The sequence below is a fragment of the Mustela nigripes genome, chromosome 7, assembly GCF_022355385.1.
Source record: "Mustela nigripes isolate SB6536 chromosome 7, MUSNIG.SB6536, whole genome shotgun sequence".
Lineage (NCBI taxonomy): Eukaryota > Metazoa > Chordata > Mammalia > Carnivora > Mustelidae > Mustela > Mustela nigripes.
Genome location: NC_081563.1, coordinates 25,902,165 through 25,914,714, shown reverse-complemented (window position 1 = coordinate 25,914,714; position 12,550 = coordinate 25,902,165). Strand labels below are relative to the sequence as shown.

At 35.9% G+C, this 12,550-nt stretch overlaps 1 protein-coding gene across 7 annotated transcripts in view; it reads right to left on the bottom strand.

Moving 5' to 3' along the window:
* The window catches only part of SPAST (spastin), a 58,021-nt gene that overhangs the window by 9,496 nt on the left and 35,975 nt on the right, over positions 1-12,550 (bottom strand). For all 7 annotated transcript variants that reach the window (XM_059405388.1, XM_059405392.1, XM_059405390.1 and 4 more), the window contains 9 exons: positions 11,213-11,287; positions 9,672-9,743; positions 8,247-8,322; positions 7,921-8,012; positions 7,701-7,780; positions 5,063-5,105; positions 3,652-3,731; positions 1,790-1,860; positions 395-435 (listed from right to left, as the gene is read on the bottom strand). In XM_059405388.1, coding sequence (XP_059261371.1) covers positions 395-435; positions 1,790-1,860; positions 3,652-3,731; positions 5,063-5,105; positions 7,701-7,780; positions 7,921-8,012; positions 8,247-8,322; positions 9,672-9,743; positions 11,213-11,287 — 630 coding nt within the window. The remainder of the gene's footprint in view (positions 1-394; positions 436-1,789; positions 1,861-3,651; positions 3,732-5,062; positions 5,106-7,700; positions 7,781-7,920; positions 8,013-8,246; positions 8,323-9,671; positions 9,744-11,212; positions 11,288-12,550) is intronic.

Below are 12,550 nucleotides of genomic sequence, written 5' to 3'. Positions count from 1 at the left end.
TGTTTAATATTACCAAAAAACACCATTAAGAGATTGTAATTTGAGGGCGCCTGGGTGGCTCAGTGGGTTAAGCCGCTGCCTTCGGCTCAGGTCATGATCTCAGGGTCCTGGGATCGAGTCCCGCATCGGGCTCTCTGCTCAGCAGGGAGCCTGCTTCCTTCTCTCTCTCTTTCTGCCTGTCTCTATGCCTACTTGTGATCTCTCTCTGTCAAATAAATAAATAAAATCTTTAAAAAAAAAACAAAGAGATTGTAATTTGATACACCCTTATATTTTGAAATAAAGCAAAGTTAACTTTTTCTAGCTTCTAATTAACTACGAAAATCCAGACAAAAGATAGGTCTTACAATATAGAGAACTAGAGCAAAGAAAAGATAACTAGAAAGTAATATACCTCACTGGCAGACATATTCTTCACTTGTTCGGGTTTCAGTTCTGTAAAATACAAGACAACCATTTAAAAAAAAAAGATTTCTAAGTTTAAATTGCTGAAGAGCAAAAACGAGTACAATGATCTAATAGTACATGTTCAATATAACTTATTTCTATTAAAAGGAAAATACACATTAATATTAAGAGCACAATTTATAAATGCTTAGGATAAGTCTTTAGGAGTAAGTGGGAGGCATTCACTTTCTCTGCATTATTGCCTAAGAACAATAAATTTCACAACTTTGAAGTTAAAAGAATGTAGTTTTTTTTTCACAAAGGCTTTATTCTTTTTAAACCCAATAACTTTTATCTGCTTCAGAATAGCTAAAATTTTCTGAAAAAAATACAAATGGTTTATGTATTATGTATTTGTTGAGTCCACTCGTGACATGTACCAGGCAGCAGGAGTTTGACTAGAATGCTTTTTGCCCAGAACTTCAAAATATATTGTCAAGGTTACACTTATTATTCTGCAAAGCAGCAATTCTGAGTCAATACACTGTTTCACTGCAGATGTGTTCCAGAAGTTGTCCATTCCATGTTCTATTTTATCGTCATAGCCAACAATCTGAGTGCATACCTGAGAGCATCACCCACCCACTGCCCATGCTGGCTGTGGAAAAGCAGTTGAGAATACCTAGTCTAAAGTGGTATCATAGTGGTATTTCAGAAACAGCAAATAACCCTGCATCAAAACAAAGCAATTTCGCAAAAGATAACATATAACAATACAAATAAAAGCTTCTCTTAGATACTTTAATTTCAAGTGATATCTGAATATTGACGTGAAAAGTGCCAAAAACAGATAAGAACATTTCCCCTTTCTTTTTCTTTTTTGCTTGCATAAAAATGTTTTCTTTTCCTTTGTGTTTTCTGCTGGTTTCCTACCACCAAGAAGTGAAACATAGGGTAGATGGTGATTTATTGTGAACATCATTTAATGTACAGAATTGTCTACTCATTATGTTGTACATTTGAAATGAATATAACTTTGTATGTTAACTGTACTTTAATAATAATTTTTTTTAATTAAAAAAAAAAAACAACCCTGAAATCTGTTGTTTGAAACAGAGGTCATGGTCTACACACCCACTGACTGTCTTTATATGGTCTGTGAGCTAAGAATGGTTTCACATTTTTGTTTTTGTGAGAACAAACAGAAATCAAAAGAACATGCAATGGAGAACATATGTGGCCCCATGAGAAGTCTAGAAACCACTTTGTATCAAGTTTTATAGCAGCTTAAATGATTTTTTACTAAAACTAAAACAGAAACAAAACCTCTCAATAAGGACTTCTTAAACTTCTAAAGTAGTCTAACGAATAGGTCTAAATGTTTCAAAGTCTACACACATACCTCGGATAGGACCCAGCGCTGCATCTTTTGCCAAAGCTGTTAGATCACTTCCCGAATATCCATCAGTCATTCTAAGAATGGGAAGGAAGAAAGGGCAAATTATTTTTATCTTTACAGATTTAAAATTTCCATGTAAAAAGAAGGTAACATCTAGTTTGCCTCTGTTATCAAGCAGAAAGCTATGCAATTTGAAATGTAGGACAAACAGGGTGAAGGAAGGAACTGGAGTAGAAGACATTGGCAAAAAGAGGCACATCTGAATGGGACGCCCACAGCAAAGTCCTGGGCAGCCAGATTATCAAAAGGAACTATAAACTAGAGGCAAAGGGGAGAAAAATAAGACAGGAAAAGAAAGCATTTACTTAATCATGTACTATGTTATATAACTACAGAGATCAAGTATTAGCTGAATTCTTCATTGGAAAGACAAAGAAGAACCTCAATGTTTCTAAGTATTGAATTCATTCTTTTTTCATAGGTATCTTGGAATTCAAAATAGTTTTTACTAAAATTACTAGTTATTCACATACTTTTTGAGTATTTAAATTACCTTATAAGATTTCTAATGACTAGGGGTGCCTGGGTGGCTCGGTGGGTTAAAGCCTCTGCCTTCGGCTCAGATCATGATCCCAGGGTCCTGGGATCGAGCCCCGCATTGGGCTCTCTGCTCAGCGGGGAGCCTGCTTCCCCCTCTCTCTCTGCCTATCTGCCTACTTGTGATTTCTCTCTCTGTGTGTCAAATAAATTAATTAAATTAAATCTTAAAAAAAAATTCTCATGACTAAAATTCAATAAAAACCACCTTCTATATTTAGTTTCTACTTAAGTATACCACTCATAAAAAAGGCTGAAGATGCAAAAGTTAAAAAAAATTATGTGTAACATGAGGAGAAGTTTATATGAAAATACTTGTGTTGGTATGGGCAGAGATTTTTAAATTTTTACAAAATTATTATTATTTTTTAAAAGATTTTATTTATTTATTTGACAGAGAGAGATGATAAGTAGGCAGAAAGGTATGTGTGTGGGGGAAGCAGCCCCCCTGCTGAGCAGAGAGCCAGATGTGGGGCTTGATCCCAGGACCCTGAGATCATGACCTGAGCCCAAGGCAGAGACTCAACCCATTGAGCCACCCAGGCGCCCCAAATTTTTATAAAATTAAAAAAATATATATTTCATTTACTTATTTGACAGAGAGAGAGAGAGATCACAAACAGGCAGAGAGGCAGTCAGAGAGAGAGGGGGAAGCAGGCTCCCCACTGAGCAGAGAGCCCAATGCGGGGCTCAATCCCCGAGATCATGACCTGAGCCGAAGGCAGAGGCCAAACCCACTGAGCCACCCAGGTGCCCCTATAAAATTATTTTAATACCACTTATAATAAGTGGTTTTTTAAAAAGATTTATTTATTTATTTGTCAGAGAGAGAGAGAGTGTGCACAAGCAGGGAGAGCGGAAGGCATAGGAAGAAGCAGGCTTCATGCTGAGCAAGGTGCCCAATGCAGGACTGGATCCCAGTCCTAGCATCCCCCTGGCATCATGACCTGTACCAAAGGCAGACCGAAGGCTTAACTGACTGAGCCACCCAGGTGTCCCTTTAAGTTTTAATAAATTTATATAAAGAATATAGTATCATCATCAGATATGTAGGTCAGGTCTTGTAGAGTTACCTAGAAATTTAAATTTAATATATATATAAGAATAAGAGATAAGAAAAAAGGTGAAATAAAGGATGAGATGAAGTTCTCTGAAGGATAAAATACTCATTTCATACCTGAGCTTTCCTTAAACAAAAAAGAATTCCTAAAAAAAAAAAAAAAAGAAGAGAAAAAAGCTTTAAGAATAGACCAAATCAAATTACTCACCTAGCAAGTTGTGCTAGTTCTTTTTGGGTCAATGGGCTTCCTTGTTTACATAATAGATTTTTAAGTAAAAGTAGTCGTGTCTGAAAAAAAAAGTTAAAGAATTATCAGTCCCGAGAATTGGCTTCATAAAATACCCAAAAATTAGGTTCAAATCCTGACCCTCACTTATGAACTGAATGATCAAAAACAAATCACTCTTAGAACCTCCCTCATGTCTATTCAGTGGAGTTAAAACTACCATTTTTGGGGGTGCCTCAGTGGCTCAGTCAGTTAAGGATCTGACTTTGGCTCAGGTCATGATCTTAGGGGCCTGGGATCCTGCCCTGTATCAGGCTCTCTGCTTAGTGGGGAGTCTGCTTCTATCTCTCCCTGTGCAACCCCCACTCCTGCTTTCTCTATCTCTCAAATAAATAAAATCTTTAAAGAAAAATAAACTACCATTTTTTGAGAGTTCTTGAGAGACTTAAAGATAATCCAAATAAAACACTAAAGAAGTAGCTGCTACTATTATCAAGGATGTTAAGGGTCTGAGCTAGAGAACCACAATTTTTAATTTAATACTGTTATTGTTTCTAAAGAGTCATTTATTTTAAAGAGAGAGAGCGTGCAGGAATGCAGTGGGGAGGGGCTGAGGGAGAAGGAGACAGAGGGAATCTTAAGCAGACTCTGTGGCTGAGTGGGGTTTGATCTCATAATTGAAGTGGAAACCAAGAGTTGGATCCCTAACTCACTGAGCCACACAGGTGCTTCAACAATCACAATTTTTTAAAAACACTTTTATAGAGGTATGAATTCATAGGACATTAATCTCCCCATTTTAAATATATAATTCAATTCAATCAATTTAATAAATAAACAGTTGTGTAACCACCACCGTAATCTACTTTTAGAACATTGCTATCACCGCAAATCAGTTCACTTATGCCTGTTTGCAGTTAATCCCCACTTCCACCCCTAGCCTTTGCAAACCATTATTTCCTTTGGTTTCTAGAAATATTCCTTTTCTGGACATTTCATACAAATGGAATTATATGATAGGTTATCTTTTACATGTGGTGTCTTTCACTTAGTATCTTTTGGGGGTTTTTCTGTATTATAGCATGTATAAATATCTCAATCCTTTTATTGCTAAACACTATTCCATGGTTGGTGAACATCTTAGATTCCTTACAGTTCTTGGCTATTATTTATAAATATAATACTTCTTATACACATCTTTGTGCAGACATATGTTTTCATCTATTGTGAGCAGATTCTTAGAAAAGGAATTATTGGGTCTTAAGTTTACATTTGTCTTTTTAAGAAATTGCCAAACTGGTTTTCAATGTGTCTACATTAATGATTGGAAGATCAATATTGTCAAGGTGGTAGGTCTTGTTTCTGTTTAAAAAAAAAAAATGCAGATACATACCTCCTCATTTGGCAAAGACACATATACCCGTTTGATGAAACGCCTAAAAAAAGGATTCATTCAATTTCAGAAACATGGTTTTGAAAGTAAAAGTAACTCAGTTCAAGTAGCAGATGACAAGAAAAAAGCTTCAAGTATATTTGAATGCATTTTAGTAGTCATCAGTACGAAGTTATTTTTAGTTAGTTATTTTTTTAAAGATTTTAATTTCTACACTCAACATGGGGCTTGAACTTACAACCCCCAAGATGAGGAATCTTACGTTCTACTGACTAAGCCAGCCAGGCATCCCTTGAGCTACTCTTTTAAAACTCTCCAGATAATGTTTTAAAAAATCTTAATTCAGTATTGTCAGAATTAAAGTAACCATTTATGTATGTGTATCTTTTTTTTTGTTTGTTTTTTTAAAGAAAGAGAGAGAGAGTGTGAGTGAGCACAAGCAGGGGACAGGCAGAGGGAGAGAGGGAGAAAGAGAGAATCCCTAGCAGGCTCCACACTGAGCCTGATATGGGGCTTAATCTCATGACCCTGAGACCATGACCTGAGCTGAAATCAAGAGATTGACTCTCAAATGACTGAGCCACCCAGGCATCCCTGTATGTGTATGCTTTCAATAGCAATAATGTTTCAAAACAAACAAAATATCTGTTATAAGCAGAATAAAGAAATCTCTGCTACCTTCTTGAAACTGAAAACAACTAAAACCAAGGACCACAGGAGCAGAGATGTAAATTTTACCATCAACAAACTTAGGTAACATATACACAACTAAAGTGTATGAAGAAGGGGTTTCCTAGGGCAATGAAAATCATACTGAGGAAGGAGGATACACACAGGATCTGTTGCTGCAGATTCCAGATATGGCTGTCAGAGCACAGAGTATTCCAAAGGAAATAGAGTATACTCTTGAAGAGTAATAAAGCCAACCTCCCATATTTAAACAAGCATGTGAAGAATGGCTCTGCAAATCATGTGATACCTAGTGAGGAGCAGGGGAATGGCAATGAAGGTGATGGCAAAAAAGAAATTCAAAGACACATCATCTTTGTAAGAAGACATCAGTCAGTCTGGGAAGATCATAAATTGTCTTGTGCTGACTAATCTTTATCAGGTAGGGTTTGACTGTGACTTAGGGAGACTACCTGTTAGTCCAGACTATTCATACGACAACTCAAGATACTTGCTCAGTATCTTATTTTTCTAGCTCTTTTCCTTATAGTATTACTCCAAAACTAGGCTTTCCAAGAAAATTTCCCTTTATTCAAATAAAAATAGTAAGCAAAATAGGCAAAAGCACACAGCTAATCTCTTTAAAGTGCCAAAGAAGAGGGGGGGAAATGACACATAGAGAAATACACAAGAACAAATTAAATTTGTGATCAAATATCTTTTCATGAAATAAAATAATTCAATGGAAAAAAATCTAATAAAATAAGAATTCAGTGAGATATAAGGGCTCAAGGCAATGACTTACAAAAGCTCAAGGAAATAAGACAAAAGAAGATGAAAAAAATGGGATTGCAGAGATCAGGAAAGCAATGAAAATGAAGAAGACAACCACTACAGACACAGAGGTTACAAAAGTAGTAGCACAAACAAGATTAGACACAAACCCAGTGAGCAATAAGGACAACAAACAAGAAAACAAACAAAACAAAACAAAAAAAGAACTAAGAGTTAAAAAGGATTAAAAAAAAATTAAAGATATGGAAGACAAAAAGATGCAGCATAATACAAAAACTGTGTGTGAAAGAAAAAAGCCAGAAGAATGAATTAGGAAAAAATAATTAAAGACAGTATTCAAAATAACTTTCCCAAAGCAACAGCAATTTAAGCAAACACCAAATCCCAGAAAAAATAAAGACAGATCAACATATGTTTCACATAACTAGATTTCAATGGTTAGAAACTATATCCAGTAAAAAGAAAGAAATCAAGTCAATCCATAAATGTGAATAAAAGCAGGCTGGCTTTGGGCGCCTGGGTGGCGTCTGCCTTCGGCTCAGGTCAGATCCCAGGGTCCCAGGGGCTCCCTGCTTGGCAGGAAGCCTGTTTCTCCCTCTTACACTCCCCCCGCTTGTGTTCCCTCTCTCGCTGTGTCTCCCTGTCAAATAAATAAAATCTTAAAAAAAAAAAAAAAGGCAGGCTGACTTCAGACTTTTACTCTGCAACATTAAATCCTAGAAACAATGGGACAATATAATCAATTCCTCAGGAACAGAAAGGGAGCCCCAAGAATTTTACACTGACTCAAACCGTCCTCCCAGTAGGAAGGGAATAAATTTGTTCAATCACACAAGAACACAGAACAGTTCCCAAGAATCCTGCTTTTATCATCTTCTCATGAAGCCCAGTAAAAGGGAATAAGAATCAATTCTAGAGTTTTAAGATAATTTAATCCTAATCAGAAGAATTAAGAATGGCTGCCTGAAACCAGAGTGTGAACTAGTTTTCGTGGGATCATGGTAGTTCTGTCTTCAAAACCTTTAGTAGTCAGTAAAAGCCAAAGGATGGATACTAGAAGGAAAATAATGAATTTTGTCTTCAAATTAGAAGTGAAGGAAATAAGACATATGTGAGAGGAACACAGAAATAAATACACCTATAACTGATGTGTGCTTCTACATCATCTCCCTACCTGAGAACAGCCTCATCCAGCTCTTGTGGCCTGTTAGTTGCACCCATTACAAGCACTCTGTCATCTCCAGCAGATTGTACCTATAAACCAAAAAAATTTTTCAGTACTTTTAGATAGAGTAATAACAAAAACATGATAAAGGTATCTGTATTTCTAATTTAGGTCATTTAACTGTACAATAAAATACTACCACCTTAAAAATACCATAATCAGTACTTACACCATCAAATTCTATTAGAAATTCAGTTTTTAGACGTCTACTAGCATCATGTTCTCCTTCTCTTCTTTCACACAGAAGGCTATCAACTTCATCTAATGGAAATACAAGGATAAGATTTTAATTAAAAGCCAAGCTATATGAGTCATATGAGATTAATCTTGTTTACTACTTAAGTTATTAATATCCTGGGTCCTACTCAATTCATTAGTGTTTAACTGCACTTCTTTAAAACTTTTTCCTTCTGAATAATCTTTCCTATCATCTCTTTCAAATTTGGAAAGGGGAATTTCATAAATACTCAACTTAGTTATAAAACATGTTCTTACCTATAAAAATTATGGAAGGCTGAAGTTCTCGAGCCACAGCAAAAAGAGCTCTCACCAATTTCTCTCCTTCTCCCACCTGAAACAAGGCATTATACACTGTAATACATATAAAATGCAACATTATTCCAGCTGCTTAAATTTCATGATTGAAAATCTAGAATGTAGGAATTTAATTTCCTTTCTTTGCAATTATCAAAGATTTGGTTTAAGGAATTCATGGGGCGCGGGGATACTGAATTGCCTTTTATAATAAAAAAACAGACTATTATTTAATACAATCTGATAAGTACTCACTATTATTATTATTATTATTACTATTTTTGGTGCTGAAACCTGGATCTGGCCTAGTAAGTACTTTAAAAAATGAAATACATTTCTGTTCTGCTTGACCCTGCATTCCTAAGACTTGAGAATGAAATAGCTATTACGAGTATAACTAGTGAGAAGACAGACTATTAAGGTAGAGAAAGAGATACTGTAGAGATTTCTTAAGCCCTCAGTTGTAGGGTATATTTACAGAACCAGATAAGCTGGAAAGTGCTCTCCTAAACTAAACTTACTTAAATTCATTCTCACCATATCATTGTTGATAGGCATATAAATATTTCTAGGTAGCTCAAGAGGTCTAAGAACACCCCTTGAAATATCCAGGGGCTGAGACATTACTAAAACCATTCTATACACTAAAAGCATCTAATGAAAGCGTCATGAGGTTTGGAGTCATCTACTGTAAAAACTCCTCTACCCTATAGATGGCACCTATTTTTTTATATTGAAAATTTCCTTAAAGAGAAAAAAATGAATGGCCTCAGATTTAGAATCATCAAAACAAATATTCACAGAGCTAGAAGGAACTGCAGTAGATTGCCTTGTGCAACATCAACACTTCACAAATGAAGTGAGACCAAAAAGTTGTATCTTCTTAAGGCCAGCTCAGTACCCAAAAGTTAGGCTGGAATTCCTCTCTCCTAACTTCCAAGACAGTGTTTTCCAGTGTATAATGTTGTGTGTACCTATTTTAATAACAATTTTATTTATAAAACCTCAAACAGAAAGTAAAATTTAACTAAGAAAAGAGGTATCATTTTATAGTTACTTTTAATTACTTTGCAAAAATGAGAACCCTACCAATACCTGATCTTGGACTTCAAGTCTACAAAACTGTAAGACAATAAATTTCTGTTGTTTAAGCCAGCCAGTTTATGGTACTCTGTTACACAGCCCCAGCAAACTAAAACAGCATTTTACAGCACACTTGTATCTTTAAAACAGCCTAAGTTTCTAGTTGGAAGAGTGACTGATTTTCATCATCTCTAAATATAGATATAAAACCCAAAAATACCATTGTGTAATGTTATTAGCATTTATACTTAGTAACATTTAGACAGTAGCATAAAACATGACAGTATTAGAAAAAACACTCACATATTTTGAAGTTAAACTTGCAGCACTTATATTAAAGAAGGTTGCATTGGATTCTGCAGCTACTGCTTTAGCCTTAAAAATGACAAGGACAAATATTTACATTAGTTTCAATGTCTTCCTTTAAAAAGATAACCACATTTGATCAATTTAAACACTAGCAAAGATTTTCCAAAAATATAAACTATAATACAATTCCTGACATGTGGCAATCAATGTTTCCTTCTCAGCAAAGAGGAAAAGGTCTAGGAAGAGCTTTGCTTCTTTCCATTTTCTTTATTTTTTCTAAGGAGGAATAGATAAGGAGAGCTTTAAAAAAGGGTATATGCTTTTCTTAATTATAGAAAGACAACTGTTGGAAGAAAAACAGCTGAACTCTTTTCTTCTTTACTTTTCCCCTCTAGAAGAGCAGTGTAGGAGAAAGAGGTATCCAGATCCCAGTAAAAACTTGGGCAAAAGGATACTGGAAAAAAATCTGTTATATGTCAGTCAATTATATTTTTTAAAAAAAAGAAAGAAGGAGGGGCGCCTGGGTGGCTCAGTGGGTTAAAGCCTCTGCCTTCAGCTCAGGTCATGATCCCAGGGTCCTGGGATCGAGCCCCACATCGGGCTCTCTGCTCTGCAGGGAGCCTGCTTCCTCCTCTCTCTCTCTGCCTGCCGCTCTGCCTACTTGTGATCTCTGTCTGTCAAATAAATAAATAAAATCTTTAAAAAAAAAAAAAAAAGAAGGAAAGAAAAAAGTATATTATGTGATTATTTAAATAACGCTGTTAAGATAGTGAAAAAAACGAGAAACAAACAAACAAAAAAACAAACAAAAAATGGGTTAGAATGATACCCAATATAGTAAGGTAAGCTCTTCTGAAGTAAAAATATTATTTAACTTGGGTAAATAATGAAAAATATACTGTTAAATTTAACCAGCCCAAAACATACTACTGAAGATAACATTTGGTTTTTCATATATTTCTTCATTAAAAACATGTTTAGGGACGCCTGGGTGGCTCAGTTGGTTAAGCAGCTGCCTTCCGCTCAGGTCATGATCCCAGCGTCCTGGGATCGAGTCCCACATCGGGCTCTTTGCTCAGCAGGGAGCCTGCTTCTCCCTCTGCCTCTGCCTGCCATTCTGTCTGCCTGTGCTTGCTCTCTCCCTCTCTCTGATAAATAAATAAAATCTTTAAAAAAAAAAAAATGTTTAAAAACTTAAGAGAACTGTATTATAGCAAAAAGCAAATCATAAAAATAATCAACTCAGGGACAAAGTTTCTTTTTTCATATTACTATTTCTGATTATCTAAATAGAACATTCAAGGGGCTCCTGGGTGGCTCAATTGGTTAAGCATCTGCTCGTAGCTTGCGTCATGATCCTGGGGTCCTGGGACTGAGCCCCGCATTGGGTTCCTTGCTCAGCAGGGAGTCTACTTGTCCCTCTTCTGCCCACCCCCCAACCCGCTGCAACTTGGGCTTGTGTTCTCTCTCTCTCAAATAAATAAATCTTGAAAAAAAAAAGAAAAGGAACACTCAAATTTTAAAAGAATTCTTACCAGCATTGTCTTCCCATTTCCAGGTGGACCAAACAGTAACAATCCTCTGGCAGGAGCCCTAAGCCCTGTGAACAACTAAAAACATACAGTTTAGTTTATAACTATGATTCTGGAGACATTTCTTTCCAGATATTTTAAGTAGTGTCATCTAAAAAACACCAATTTTCTGTAGCATCCTCCCAAACAGAACTCGTCAGAGCGCTAAAGAGAACACATAATCAATAAATTGGTGTAATTATTAAAAACAGAAGAAAAAATTTTTAAAAATCTCACTGAAAATGAAAGCAAACTGGTTAAACATGACATTCTGATCATAGGTATGCTTCTCTACTTCCTTTGGAAATCTCACCAAAATAACAGTAAATGAATATAGAAAATATAAATCTTCAAAATAAAAAGAGGGAGGAGACAACAGAAGACACAATACATTTTTGTGTGGTAAATTATTTAGCAGATTTGAGGGAGCTAAAACCCAAGCTCTGCTTGTGAAGGGATATGGAGGATACAAACAGCAAGCAGATGTGAACAAAAATCCTGCAAAAGCTCAGGAGGTGGAGGCATGACATATCAGAGAAAGCAGCAGGAAGGCAGGCAACCAAAAACAGAGGAACTGGTTGAAAGTTTCTATGAAGAATAACTCAAATCATGTGCCTGTCCCCTATACCAAGATCACTCAGGAAAGTACTCCTCTTCCACAGACAAAGGAAACAGAAGTTTTGTTCTTTAGAGAAATTAAACCAGGGTCTATAGACTCAGAGACACCAGGGGTGGCAGGGAATCAAGAGTGAAGCACAAGATTGATAACACTTTGCTTAATAGTGAAGGTATACATATTTTTAAGTTGAACCAGATGAAATGGCTCATATTCAAGTTTTTAAAAATATATTTTTGAGTGGTATCAGATTTACAGATAATTGAATGGAAAGTACAGTGTTCCCACATAACTCCTTACATCCTCAATTTCCTCTAATACTAACATCTTGCCTTAGTGTGGTACATTTATTACAACTGATAAACTAACACTGATATTATTAACTGAAGTCCATAGTTTTCATTAGGGTTTACAATTCGTATCATGTCTCCATCATTCCAGAACCATACAGAATAGTTTCACTGCCCTAAAGAATCCCCTGTGCTCCATCTGTTCATCCTTCCGTCTTCCCCATGGGGGAACCACTGATCTTTTTACTTTCTCCAGAGTTTTGCCATTCCAGAATGACATATAGTTGGGATCATAGAGTTATTAGCTGTTGCTGATTGGTTTCTTTAACAACAGGCATTTAAGGTTCCTCTGTACATCTCTAAAGCTTGATAGTTCATTTCTTTCTTTTTTTTTTT